The 14798-nt window shown below is 38.8% G+C and overlaps 1 protein-coding gene and 1 long non-coding RNA gene across 3 annotated transcripts in view; one reads left to right on the forward strand and one right to left on the reverse strand.

The window, feature by feature from the left end:
* LOC122555904 (transient receptor potential cation channel subfamily V member 6-like) overlaps nt 1-14798 on the forward strand; it is a 124899-nt gene that overhangs the window by 69835 nt on the left and 40266 nt on the right. For both annotated transcript variants that reach the window (XM_087993611.1, XM_043702170.2), the window contains 3 exons: nt 287-427; nt 6483-6581; nt 11300-11472. In XM_087993611.1, the coding sequence (XP_087849737.1) occupies nt 287-427; nt 6483-6581; nt 11300-11472 (413 nt within the window). The remainder of the gene's footprint in view (nt 1-286; nt 428-6482; nt 6582-11299; nt 11473-14798) is intronic.
* LOC122555907 (uncharacterized) overlaps nt 14483-14798 on the reverse strand; it is a 70108-nt gene continuing 69792 nt past the window's right edge. Inside the window, exon 6 of the long non-coding RNA XR_015759193.1 lies at nt 14483-14505. This is a non-coding gene — a long non-coding RNA (uncharacterized LOC122555907). The remainder of the gene's footprint in view (nt 14506-14798) is intronic.

Consider the following 14798-nt stretch of genomic DNA (forward strand, 5'->3'; position numbering starts at 1 on the left):
GAGTCCTCAACCACTCCTCATATGACAAGCCTTTCATACCTGGAATCATTCTTGTAAAGCTCCTCTGGGCCCCCTCCAATGCCAGCACATCCTTCCTTAGATACAGGGCCCAAAACTGCTGACAATAGTCCAAATGTAATCTGACTTGAGCCTTATACAGCATAAGCAGTCCATCTCTGCTGTTGTACATCTCTAGCCCTCTCAACATTAGAAGAATACACTCTGCACTTGTTACTATATGGCATGCTTTAGTTTGCAATAACTGGAATAAATTATCTATCTTCAGGTGAAACAGCTCTGCATATTGCGGTGGTGAATCAGAATATTGACCTCATTAAGGAGCTGCTGGCTCTTAATGCAGATATCAAACATTCTCGTGCTGTAGGAACTTTTTTCACTCCAGGAAAAGATTGCCGATGTTATTATGGTACGGTAAGATTTCTCAACTGTATTAACAGTAAAACAGTATTCGGAAATGAGTTAGCTGTTTTGGATTATGTATATTAGCACTCTTAATTGATGCGGTGATGTTTCAGATTTGATTTGACCGATGGTGATGTTGGTGGGTGCTGCGATTAATCTTAATATTCCCAGTTTAAGGGAGGCAATAGAACAACAGGATATTAATTTATGTGCACTGATTCCTACTAGAAATGGAGGAAATGAAAACATGATTCAGCTTGCCTATTCTATCCCTCATGATCAGAAAACAAATGGATTGTAGCAGGTCAACTTCAGAACTGAATAGTTGTCACATCGGTGTGAGATTAAAGGAATGCAGATATTTATAACAATGTGTAATGTCAAGGTACTGCATTCAGGATAGCAGCAAAGAAAACTGAGAGTGAGGGGGAAGAACAAAAAGTTGTCTTTCCCACTTGGTTCATGCATTGGCCATCATCTTTTCTTGGTGGAAATTATTTGCCTCCATCGTTAATTTTGACTTTGTGTGATTTAATGTGGAAGTGATGACGTCAACTTTTCTATATTTTTATTTCCATTGACTTCGATGAAAATAATGAGTGAGATGTAAAGGTTTCTGATTTGAAATCAATCGTTTTTGAAATATTTGCTCATAAATTGTTCAGTCCTATCTATCTTTGAGTAGGTGGTGGTGAACCACTTGAACTTGTAGATTATGTGGGGTAGTGTTCTAAAGCTGTAAGGAAGGAAGTTCTAGGATTTTGTACCAGCAACAGCAGGAAGGTGATTTCGTTCCAAATAATGATTGTGGGTGACTTAGCGGCACAGTTGAAATCTGCACCAGTGTCTTAGCTGGAGTGTCTTATGTGGAAATACTTATTGTTATCCCTATTTTGGAGATTATATACTAGAAAAATAAATTCAAGAGTGAGAAGGACCGTTGGAATTCAACTGTACAGTGTCATAATGTTCTCAGTACAGCATCGGATTAGATTTGAATAAAATTGATGTTCTTATTTCTACAAATTGTCATACTATTCCGTTTATTGAGGAGTAAAATACTTTTTTCAATGTGTGTTAGAGGTGTACACTTAATTAACTTATTCTGTTTATTGAGGAGTAATTTAAAAAAAAGATTATAAATCCATATTTAAATAACCTTAATTCATATTTACTTATCACATTGACTGGTTTGACGTGAAGTATTACCCTAGGATTACCTTAACTATAAAATGTGATCTTCTATAAATTCGATGTGTTCCTGCTTTAACCATGAAATTCACTTTCTTTTTTTACAGATTTGTAAAGGAAGTTTCCTTTAAGTCTTACAGCAGGTCTTTTGATATCCTGTTTTGTCACCCCTGTTCCCAATAACCTTTTCCAATCAATTTTGGATGGAGTTAGGTACATTCAAATGGAAACAAAAACAGGTTGTTTAATTCGCAGTATGACCAACAAATCATGGAATTCCAATGAAACCACTAGTGGAGTCTTTATTTTGAACCTAACAATCTTGGAATGAAATGGGGCAGAACAGGATCATTGGGTCTATCAAGCCTGTGCCTGATCTTTGAAACAGCTATACAATTAGTCACAATTCCCTACTCTTTCTTCACAAGCTTGAATCTTTTTTTTCCTTTTTAGTGTTAGCTGATTTATTTTTGAAATATATTATTTGATCTACTTCCCTCAACTCCACAGACTATATTTTACAGCCTAAGACAACTTGTTGCATAAAATATTCTATCTGCCCTCTGGTTCATTTACTAATTACCTTTTTTTCTCTTTGGTTAACAATAACCTTTCCTTCCTTACTCTATCAATGCATCCAACATATATTTTACAAAGGTTAGGCATAACTTTTGTTTTTGCATTCCACGCCTCTGTTTATAAAACCAAGAATTCTGGATGTTTCTTCAGCTTGTCCCACCACTTTTAAAGAAAACGCACATGCATCCCCAGGTTTATGTGTTTCCACGGCCTCTTAAAGTTGTATTATCTGTTTCCTCCTTTACTGTGACATCAATAGCATCCTCTTCTACATTATTGGAACATGCAGAGAACTGAATTAGTGCCTCTACTTTTACAGCAAGACCTTTTTTGGTTCATAATCAATTATCCCTTGCTTTGATTGCCTTTTTGCTATTTATGTATTCATATAAGATTTTTGGGTTCCATTTTATATTTCCCTGCTAATCTATTCCCATGCTGTCTTTGTCCCTTGTGTTCTTCTGCAGTTCTTTGTAATTTTTGTATCCAGCTTTGTTCACTACCAAATTATGAACTCAACACTTACCATTAGCAGTCCAAGAATATGGTGCTGGAAAAGCACAGCCAGTCAGGCATCATCCGAGGAGCAGGAGAGTTGACATTTCGAGCATAAGCTCTTCATCAACCTGATGAAGAGCTTATGCTTGAAATGTCAACTCTCCTGCTCCTCGGATGCTGCATGACTGGCTGTGCTTTTCCAGCACCACACTCTTCGACTCTGACCTCCAGCATCTCCAGTCCTCACTTTCTCCTAGTTACCATTAGCATCCTATTCCTGTTTCATTTTCATTTCTATATCTTTAGTTATCCAAGAAGCTTGAGCATTGAATGTCCTTCTTACATTTGTGATAATGTGTCTAATGTTTATTGATGTTTTGAAAACAGCTCACATTACAGAAGAGGAAGTGCCGGAGGTCTTAGAAAATACAAAGGTGGATAAATCTCCTGGACCTGATTAACTGTATCCCAGGGCTTTGTGGAAAGTTAGGGAAGAAATTGTGGGGTCCCTAGCAGAAGTATTTATATCATTCATAACTATAGGTGAGGTGCCTGGGGATTGGAGGATGGCTAATGTTCTGTCTTTATTTAAGAAAGGCTGTAAGGAGAAATTTGGGGACAATAGATTGGTGAGTCTGACATCAGTGGTGGGTAAGTTGTTGGTGATTCTGAAAGATAGGACTTATATGCATTTGGAGTGGCAAAGAATGACTAGGGATAGTCAGCATGGTTTTGTGTGAGGGAAATCGTGTCTCACAAACTTGTTTGAATTTTTTGAGGAAGCAACCAAGACGACTGATGAGGGCAGAACCATAGGCATTGTTTACATGGACTTCAGTAAAGCCATTGACAAGGTTCTGCACGATAGACTAGTTAGTAAAGTTAGATCACATGAGATTCAGGATGAGCTTGCGATTTGGATTTAAAATTGGCTTGACAATACAAGACAGAGGATGGTGGTGGCGGGTTGTTTTTTTGGACTGGAGGCCTATGACCAGCAGTGTTCCACAGGGATCAGTGCTGAATCCACTTTTGTTTGGCATTTATATAAACAATTTTGATGAGAAGACAGGAGGCATGGTTAGTAAGATTGCGAATGACACCAGAATTGGTGGAATAGTGGACAGTGAGGAAGGTTATCTAAGATTACAAAGAGATCTTGAATAATTGGGTCATTGGGCCGAGGAGTGGCAGATAGAGTTTAATTTGGATAAATATAAAGCATTGTATTTTGGTAAAGCAAACAAGGGTTGGACTTATGGAATTAATAGTAGGGCCCTTTGAGTGTTGTAGAACAGAGAGCCCAAGGGTTCAGGTACAGAGGCCTTTGAAAATTGTGTCACGTGTAGACAGGGTGGTTAAGAAGGTGTTTTGCATGCTTGCCTTTATTACTCAATCCTTTGACCACAGGAGCCGAGACTCTGGTGCTGGAAAAGCACAGCAGGTCAGAGAGCATCTAGGGAGCAGGAGAGTCAACGTTTCGGGTATAAGCTATTTATCAGGAATGAGGCATTTGGGCCAGGGGGCATGAGAGATAAATGGGAGGAGGGTGGGGCTGGGGGAAAGATAGCTGGGAATGTGATAAGTAGATGAAGGTGGGGGTGGAAGTGATAGGTCAGAGGGGAGGGTAGAGCAGATAGGTGGGAAGGAAGATGGACAGGTAGGACTGGTCAAGGGGGCAGTGCCAAGTTGGAGGCCTGGGACTCGGATAAGGTTGGGGGAGGGGAAATGAGGAAACTGGTGAAATGCACATTAATTCCGTGTGGTTGCAGGGTCCCAAGGCGGAAGATGAGGCGTTCTTCTTCCAGGCATTGGATGGTTAGGGTTTGGTGATGGAGGAGGCCCAGGACCTGCATGTCCTTGGTGGAGTGGGAGGGAGAGTTAAAGAGTTCAGCTGTGAGACAGTGGGGTGCGTTGTGGGTATCCCAGAGATGTTTTCTGAAACAATCTGCAAATTGGCATCCTGTCTCCCTGGCGTAGAGGAGACCACATTGAGTGCAATGGATACAGTAGATATCATGTGTGAAGTACAGGTAAACCTCTGTAGGATGTGGAAAGATTCTTGGATGGAGGTGAGCGGTCGCAGGTTTTGCAATTACTTTGGTGGTAGACGAAGGTGCTAGGGGTTGGGGGTGGGTTGGTGGAGGCATGGATCTGACAAGGGAGTCATGGACAGAGTGGTTTCTCCAGAATGCCGATAGGGGTGGGGAGGGAAAGATATCCCTAGTGGTGGGATCTGTTTGTAGGTTGCAGGTTGCCGCTTAATAGTTCCTTCTAATGTTTCTCAATTCCAAATCTATCTTTAAACCCTCAAATACATCATTCTTTTCCTGTGATGTAACAGTAACTTAAAACAAAACCCCCTCTTTATTCTTCCATCTCTATCATTCCTGGAAGCATTGTTAAGAATGCCTATTTCTTCCCTTTGCTTGAGAAAAGTCTGGCTTTCAATCACACATTTTCTGCTTCTACATTCATTAGCAAGTAGAGATTACTGCATTTGAGATCCTGCTTGTTAATTTCCTTCATTGCTCCTGAAACAAACCAGGACTTCATCCTTGGCTGACTATATAATTACTTCCTAGATGTACATTAATGTCTGGATGTCCCATTCCTTTTGCAAAGTGAATCATCAAATTCAGATGGCGGGATACAATAAGGCATGGTGGCTCAGTGGTTAGCACTGTTGCCTCACAGTGCCAGGGACCTGGGTTAGATTCCGCCCTTGGGTGGCTGTGCAATTCCAGACAGACATTCTCCCTGTGTCTGCATGATTTTCCTCTGGGTGCTTCGGTTTCCTCCCACAATCCAAAGATGTGCAGGTTAGATGAATTGGCCATGCTTAATTGCCCATAGTGTTCAGGGATGCCTAGGTTAGGTGCATTAATCAGGGGTAAATATGGGGGGTGGGTTACTCTTTAGAGAATTGGTGTGGACTTGTTGGGCCGAAGGGCCTGTTTCCACACTGTATGGATTCTCTTAAAAAATGAGAGTTCTAATTAATATTTCATATTTAGTAAAATCAAAGACCATTCAAAGTCTGATTACTCTATCAAACGCTTGCATCACTGTAGCAATTATCACATGCTACGGTGCAAATGTTCTGCAATGTCCAATATGTCAGCTGTTCGGAAAACTATTACAATATAACTACTCAATTGCTACACAATTCACAACCACCTTTAGTTCAAATTTGTTTTGGATTTGTAATGTTATATTTTAATAATTGATTCAGATGCACCTTGAGTTGGTGGAAGCTCCTTCTGATCAACAGAGCAAGTTTTTGGTGAATATTGGTATTGTGTTCACTATAACCAACTCCTTTGTCAATTCCTCTAAGTTTGGATTGAATAAAGAATGCATTTGCAGTACAAACAAAAGCTGTTTATATGTACACACAGAAAACAGGCTATTCACCTGGTTTCAGAACCGGTCATATCTTGCTTTGTGTACATTTTAGGGCAATGAAATGGTGGATTCCACAATACTGATGGCAATAGACAGCTTCAATTGTGCACACATTCCTGTCTTTGAATTTGCGTTTAATTGTTATAATCTCACCTTATGCCACATTTAACAGATCCATGTGTGAAACTACAATTTCCATACAGTTTATGATTTGTATCAATATTTTTGTTATTTTTGCATTCTTATTCTACAATGGGCAGTCTTGAAGAATAATAATCTATGGTATTTTTCTGCAAAACTGGAGGTTTTTGAAAAATCGCTTCCATTCTTTCTTCAAAATTGTGATAACTAGTACTTGTTTTTTTTTTCTTTTTATATGTCAGGGGAATACGTTTTATCCTTTGCAGCCTGCATAGGAAATGAACAAATAGTTAAAATGATTGTGGCACATGGGGCACCTTTAAATGCACAAGATAAACAAGGTAGGATTTTTTTTTATCATTTCATTATCTTGTTCAAGCTGTTTTCCTATTTTATGTCATTCATTATTTCTGCATATTACAGTAAACATCTTATCTTAAATGCAATTGCAAACTTTCCTAACACAACAAAAATAACAGAGAAAAAGCAAGGCTTATGGCAAATACCCATCGATCAAAACAGCAGAAGTCCTAAAGGACAAAATGTGCAAGGGGAAACTTAAAATGGAAGTTAGGAGAGCAAAGAAGGGCCACAAAAGAATAATGGCAGATAAAGTAAAGAAAAATCCTCAACCATTTTACAAGTACATTAAAGTTAAAAGGATAACTAGGGAAAACGTAGGGCCCATTAAGTTACACAGGGATAATTTGTGTATGAAGCCAGGGAATATAGATAGAGTTTGAAATGAATACTTTGGTGTTCACTAATTTGAGGGGCAATGTGAATATAGAAATCAGGAAGAAGGCCTTTGTGATATACTTAAAGAAATTTGCATAGCAAGAGAAGGAGATTGGTTGGTCTGCAGGCTTTAAAGTAGGTAAATCTCCAGGGCTGGATGAAACATATCCCAGATTGTTGAGTGAGGCAAGAGAGGAAATAGCAGGTATGCTGGCAATAATTGTCAATTCTTCTCTAGCCACAGGAGAAGTGCCAGGGGACTGGAGAACAACCAATGTGGGCATCATTATTCAAGAAGAGCAGGGAATAAATCAAGCCAGTCAGTCTACGTTCAGCAGTAGGATAACTATTGGATACAATTCTGAGGAACAGAATTAATTTGGAATCCAAGGAAGTTTGTTTAATTGGATACAGAATTTGCTTAGTGGCAGGACGTAGAGAGTGATGTTTGAGGGTGTTTTGCAGCTGAATGTCTCTGTCCAGTGGGTTCCACTGGCATCAATGTTTGTGGTGTATATAAACAGTTTGGACTTGAATGTAAGAGGATTCAACTGTAATTTTGTGAATGATATGTAAATTGGTGGGCTGGTAGCTAATAAGGAGGATAGCCTTAAATTTCAGGGAGATGGAGACAGGTTGGTCAGAAGGGCTATCAGTGGTAAATAAAATTCAATCTGGATACGTGTGAGGTGATGCACTTGAGCAGGTCAAACAAGTCAAGAATGAATACATGATGAATGGTAGGACCATGGGAAGCACCAAGGATCAGAAGGACTTTGGTGTGGCATATTTACTGGTCTCTGGGACAGGTAGATAAAATGGCTAAGAAGGCATTGAATTTAATGGGAATGGGGTTATGCTGGAACTGTATAAAATGTTGGTTAGGCCAAAGCTAGAGTATTGTGCTCAGTTCTGAAATCCAAGTTGTGGGATGGATGTGATCATACTAGAGAGGATGCAGAGGAGGTTTTCTAGGATGTTGCCTGGGCTGGTGAGTCTTAGTCCAGAAGAGAAATTGGATAGACTGGAATTGTTTTCTTTGGAATAGAGGAGATTAAGGAGGGACATGATTAAGATGTATAAAATTGAGAGGGCATAGACAGGATAGGCAGAAAGGAAACTTTCCCCTTGTTCAAGGAATCAATTACTGGTGGCATAGATTTAAGATAAGGGACAGGCTGCTTAGAGGGTATAGAATCATAGAATCCCGACAGTGTGGAAAGAGACCATTTAGCCCGTCAAGTGTGTACCAGCCCTCCAAAGAGCATCCCACCCAGACCCAGCCCAACTCCACCCTACCCCCATAACCTCACATTTACCATGGCTAATCCACCTCGCGTAAACATCCATGGATACTATGGACAATTTAGCATGACCAATCCACCTAACTTGCACATGTTTGGACTGTGGGAGGAAACGTGCACCTGCAGAAACCCATGTAGACACGGGTAGAACATGCAAACCCCACACAGACAATCCCCAAGGGTGCAATCAATGTCAGGTTCCTGGCGCGGTAAGATAGCAGTGCTAACCACTAAGCCACTCTGTCATCCATTCTGAGAAAGGGATAGGAGAAAAGATTTTTTTTTAATTCAGAGGGGGTGGAAATCTGGAACTCTCTGCCTGTAAGGGTGGTAGAGGCAGAAACCCTCATAACATTTAAGAAGTATTTAGATGTACACTTGTGATGCCAAGACATAAAAGGTCAAGTGCTGGAAAATGGGTTTAGAATAGCTAGGTGTTTGTTTTTGACCAATAATGACCCAATGGCTTAAAGGGCCTTCTTCTGTGCTGTACACCTTTATGACTCTAAATAGTATAGTAAGGTTCTTTAATTTCATTTTGTACTTAGCCTTCCTCTTTCTGAATGAAGAAAATTAAAATTCATAGTTGTTTGTTGTTTTAAAGTATACCAAAATGCATTTATTTAGTTTCTACTTCCTTAGAAGCCATGGAGCAGGCTCTGACATGTTGGTGATTAGAGTTGCCAGCTCTGACTTCCATGCTGGAAATTGTTGCCATCTAGTTTCCATCCAGTGGGTGGTAGCAAAGAAAACTGCATATCATTGAGGCAAAATGGCATCATAATGAGGATGTTATTGAAGGTTAATATGTACAAATAAGTCTCTTGTCAGTCCATTAGCGAGAATATTTCACCACTCAACACATTGTTGGAAAACGGGACTTTCTGTGAACTCATGAGAATTTTCCTAACCATACAAGAATCAGCTCATTACCACTTCTGTGGTCTTCACCTAAGTCATCTTCATGGTGTGTCAATTATATAATATGAAATTAAAGCAAATGGTATTACCTTCTGGCTATGACATTTAGATGAGGTATGGAGGTTTAGTCATTGTGTTCATCCTTCAAAGTGAAGGTAGCTGAGACATCATCTGGGGTATTTAGCTGGGTTTCAGTACTGCAAATGCTCCTACAAATAGGGCAGAATTGGGTTGAGTTTTAGATGAGTTGCTGGCTCGGGGTTTTCTCTCTGCCTCTGATATTTGCTTGCTTTCAAAGGAGGCCGCACTGTTTTTTATTTGGTTGCGCTAGGCGCTGATCCTGGGTGAGATTGTTCCAGGACCGAAGTCGATTTCACAATTCCTAGGTGAAGCCATCAGTATGCCCTTGTGGTGCTTACATTGACTACCATGAGAGTGCACCTCAGACTCAAGCTCTCCATAGCAGATTCACTTTGGTAAGTGAATGTTAGACTTTCTGGCTGCATGACCAGCTCAGTTCAGTTGTAACTGTCTCAATAAGGTGTGTATACTTGGCACACCAGCTAGAATGAGCACATAGGCATCTGCTATTTTGTACTGCAATCTGATCTTAAGCTTCCAAAAGCAATTTAGTTATAGAGTCATAGAGTCATACAGCACAGAGACAGACCTTCGGTTCAACCAGTCCATGCTGACCATGTTCCCAAACTAAAATAAATCCCATTTTCCTGTGTTTTGCACAGATCCCTGTAAATCTTTCCTATTCATGTACCTACTAAAATGTATTGTAAATGTTGTAACTGTATCTGCATCTACCACTTCCTCTGGCAATTCATTCCAAATACAAACTACCTCCATGTGAAAAGATTGCCTCTCAGGTCCCTTTTAAATCTTTCTCCTCTCAGCTTAAAAATATGCCCCCTAATTTTGAATTCATCCATTATAGAGAAAAGACCTTTGCTATTCATCTTATCTATGCCACTCATGATTTTATAAACCTCTATAAGGTCACCTCTCAACATCAAATGTTCTGGGGAAAAGTCCCAGTCTATCTTTGTGATTCAAACCCTCCAGCATGATGCTGGTACACAAAGTTTAGTAAAATATTCCTGAAATGTACCTTTTGCAATACTTAAACTATAATGCTGAGACTTCTAATCTGGGTTAGAACATTTTTACATTTAATTTGACAGCCATCTTTTATGCTGCTAAAGATTGATGATTGCACGGATTAACTTCAAGATGGCAGATATCTTCATCCTATTCAGTTAAAACTGCCATATTTTACATGTTTATATATGTTGACATCTTGGTTAGTACCTGAAAATGTGTGGCTGAATGTGGCTTAATGCCATGTTATACTCAGACATGCAAGATATCATGAAATTATAGTGTTGTATATGGAAGAACATAAGGACAAAATAATATGAGCATGAACATGCAACTGAACAGAAACTGTCACAAATCAAAAGAAACAAAATTTAGTTGCTATAGAATCAGCACAAAATCATTGAACTATGTCATTCCTTCAATTGCATGTGTCTACCCTGAATATTAAGTTTGGTTGTTCTGGAGACAACCATAACCTTAAAACCAGAATATCCAATTATGACAGACCAAAGTGTGAACTACTTAAAGGTAGCAAAATATTCAGTACATTAAACTCTCTTCTAAGACCTAAACGTCTTGAAAAGCAGCCCAACAAAAATTATACAATTTGATACAAAAAAAATCCCAGACACAAAATCCTGATTTCTGTATGCTCTGAAGTATTGCCTTCCCAGTTCCAGCTCTATAATGGAATCACAATCCTCCACAGCTATTTGCTAAGTGTACCTAAAATTGTTGGTAAATGAACAAAATATTTTGAAAATTTATTTCATAAGTCATAATTGTTGAAATAAACATAATACAAAATTGAAGAGCGGTAGGTAGTCATGAAAAGAACATGATCCTTCCAGTGAAATATTGTTATGTTCCATACAGCATTGGTCCTGAATGTATATCAAATGTTCCTACAATTTTGGACCAGTAGATATACATGGTGATTCAATAAGTGTTTTAAATCTAAATCTGTTTAACATTTTGTTTTACAGGTAACACCGTTTTCCACATGCTTGTGCTGCATCCAAATAAGAGCATGGCCTGCAGAATGTACAATTTTATTTCATCACTTATATCCAAGGAAAAGATTGAGTATTTGGAGAATATCACCAACAAAGATGGACTCACTCCTATGAAACTGTCAGCATTTGAAGGAGATGTAGCAGTAAGATAACACAGCTCTACTTCCTTTAGTTTCAGACGGTGATAGTTTTTTGACATAATATTTAGAGTAATTAAGATGCCATAAAATGTAAGCTTTTGTCACGATTTTTATACAGAAGATATTGCAAAAATAATAGACCTTATCATTTAGTTTGGCAACGAGTCCTCATAAAGCTTCATAGCAGGTAGAAGCCATTTTTGAAATGGTAATCATTCAGTAACATAGGAAAAATACAAATAATACTCCAATACATCTATTCTACCTTGTACAATACTGTCCACATGTATGTAACCAGCTTGGATGTTTCTCCTGTGTTAGAGTTAAAGAAAATGCATTATTTTATGTCTATAAACATCATCCATCGAGTAAAATTATTTTTCTTCAACTTTATACATAGAGCAAAGGACAGTCCAGCTGGTGCCCAAATTTTGACATGTTCCATATCCAACGAGTTTAGATTTAGTTTTAGTTGGTGAATTGCATATTCCATACATTATTAGTTAATTCAGTATCAAATGAATTATTCTGAAGCTCAATATTTGATAGGTAATACAATCCTTCAGTTTCCTCTCAGTACATCAGATGCAACACTGTTTGGGCTAATTGAGAAAGGCAGAAACATTATGCATTTTATGTGATAATGTATTTTTACTGCTAAAGTGGATCTACGTCTTTTTAAGGCAACAAAATCAAGTTTCTGTTGAGCAAACAGAATGCAAGAACATAGGAACAAGAGTGGGCCATTCAGCCTCTTGAGTCTGTTCTACAGTTCAACCAGATCATGTTCGATCTGTATGTCAACTCCATTTATCCGCCTTTGTTCCATATCCCTTGATACCCTTAGTAAGCAAAAACAAATTTATCAATCTAAATCTTGAAAATTTCAATTGACTCAGAATCCACAGCCTATTGGAGGAACAAGTTCCAGATTTCCACTACCCTTTGCGTGAAAACATGCTTCCTCATTTCACGCCTGAATGGACTAGCTCTATGTTTAAGATTGAGTCCTTTTGTTCTGGATTTGGACGCAACCCACCTGATTGAAGTCTGAAAATTGAGCCGGAGTTGCTGCCAGCAAGGTAGGTTGCGGATGGGGTAACATTGTGATTGTGGAGGGAGGGGTCCAACATGTCAGTAGCCAGATATTGTTTATGGGACCCACTGAAGCGCTCTTGGACCACTGGCACTGACCACAATAAGTCAAGATATAACTGTAGCCGATTTTCACTTCCATCACCCATGGAGCCATAGACTATGCAAGGTTCAACCCATCTATGAATCTCAGACTCAGTTTTTCCAGATCTGTCAACCTTTAGATATTGTAACTGGAGCAATAGTAGTCATTCCAAAAACCAGGAATCTCAACACAAAAGATGCTGTCAACTTCCTTTAAAATATTTATTCCTTGTTGAATTCTGTTCATTTTGTGCTATTATATTTAAGTATAAACCAAGCAAGTCAATTTTATGTTACAAAATGGGAAGTAGCTGTAGATCGTGTCATAAGTAAGTAATACTGTTCACACCACATTAGTTGTCAGGCAATTCTGCATCTCAGTTAGCTGCCCAATTGTCAACCATCCCACATCACATGAAGAATTCCACTTCAATCACTCCGTGCAATACTTCATATATCAGGTGCACAATGCAGCTGGAAAGAGATAGTAGTGTGTGAAAGATTTAAAATGAATATGTCTGAATTTAGAACACAGAGTTGAGACAGATCTTGAATCTATTCAACACATGAAAAATCGAAATTGATATGTTTTGAGGAGGACTGTAAAAATGCACACTTAAGTTTTGATTTGACAAGTTGTGTTACTGTACAATGTAGATAACATTATTTCCTTTTTTAAAAACAATTGAATTCCATTAAATAAATCAGTGGTGATGATTTATGGCAAATTTAGTTAAATGGTATGAAATCTATTTGGAGATGGACATCACCTTGCCTGTATCTCTGATTTTCAATCCCCCACATACTTTTGAGGTTGGTCAGCTTGGTACTGTACTTGGCCATGTATGAGTGTTTGAATGCCAGTGAGGAAACCATAATCTGTCATATTTCCAAGTGGCTGCTGCGATTAAACGTTCAATTTAAAAGCTGCCTGTGTTGGTGTCCAATGACCTAAGCATACTAGGAAGGGAAGCTAGGAGCATAGGGGCAGGAGTAAGTTGCTTAGCTTACAATGCAGTTAATTGTAAATGAGCCTGAAGTAACTCTTCTCAGTATGTGCAATATGAAAGCTTGGAGTAGAATGCTATATGTACATTTTTAGGCAGCTCTATTGTTATCTTTCTCCATCTGTCTAAGACCTGTCACTGTGTGTCTCCATCCATCTCAACAGGAGAGATGTTAAAGTATGACAATTGGACGTGTAATCTAATGAACAAAGGAATTCTGCAGTGCTGGAAAAGGAAACTGGGTAGCTTCTTAGTATAAGCAAGGCAGTGTTGGAGACAGTTTGGAGAAAAACACAAGGCCATTGTAGATGTGACAGCTAGGGGTGAGAAAGTCATGGTATTCCAGATAATTGAGAATAGGGACATAAATGTATATTGAAATATAGCAACACTAGAAGTCCTGACATATAATGTGCTTGTCATGGGGCTGGGAGAGTGTGGGGAAGACCCATGTTATTAATATTTACAGTGATACCAGGGAAAGTAGGAGCATGACGTACATGGAGTAGGTGGGGGTGAGTGCAGGGAACAGAGACGAGGTGGTGTTGCAGCAGCTTTTTTTTTCCTTGATTGCTTAGTATAATAGAAAGATTGTCCCTCAGTGGTGAGCCTGGAAAATCTATAATATCTAAAACAGGCTAAATCTTTTCCATTTTCATGGCCATTGGAGGGTTTTTTGACTCTGGTGAAATAGAAGCTTTAAAATGGGTTCGACCACAATATGATTGTCTTCTGCAACTCCACTCTTGCCCAGCTCAAGCCCATAATTTTGGTAAAGCACACATATTAGGGTCACTGATCTTTGGATGTGTAATGACTTGCTGCATAAAGATTAATCAGTCTTCAACCACTAGGGAAAAAAAAAACAAAAATGAAAACCATTCCAGTAAACTAAAAAGTCTTCATGTTTCTGAAAAAAGACACAATGTTTTGAAACCTTATTGCTTTGTAGTTGACTGTCAGTGATCACCTAACTGGTGCATTCTCCCAGGCAATGCCTCCTACATATGCAAGTCAACTTTTCAAGCAATCAGCACTCTCTTCTCATACAGCATAAAATATTGTTTTCCCTTTACAGCCATATTTCTTGTGAATAGTTTTAATGAATGTTTGACAAAATGTGTCTGTTTTCAGCAATACTCA

The sequence above is a fragment of the Chiloscyllium plagiosum genome, unplaced genomic scaffold (genome assembly GCF_037043375.1).
Source record: "Chiloscyllium plagiosum isolate Xiang-an unplaced genomic scaffold, Cpla_swu_hap1 HiC_scaffold_13, whole genome shotgun sequence".
In the NCBI taxonomy this organism is placed as follows: Eukaryota; Metazoa; Chordata; class Chondrichthyes; order Orectolobiformes; family Hemiscylliidae; genus Chiloscyllium; species Chiloscyllium plagiosum.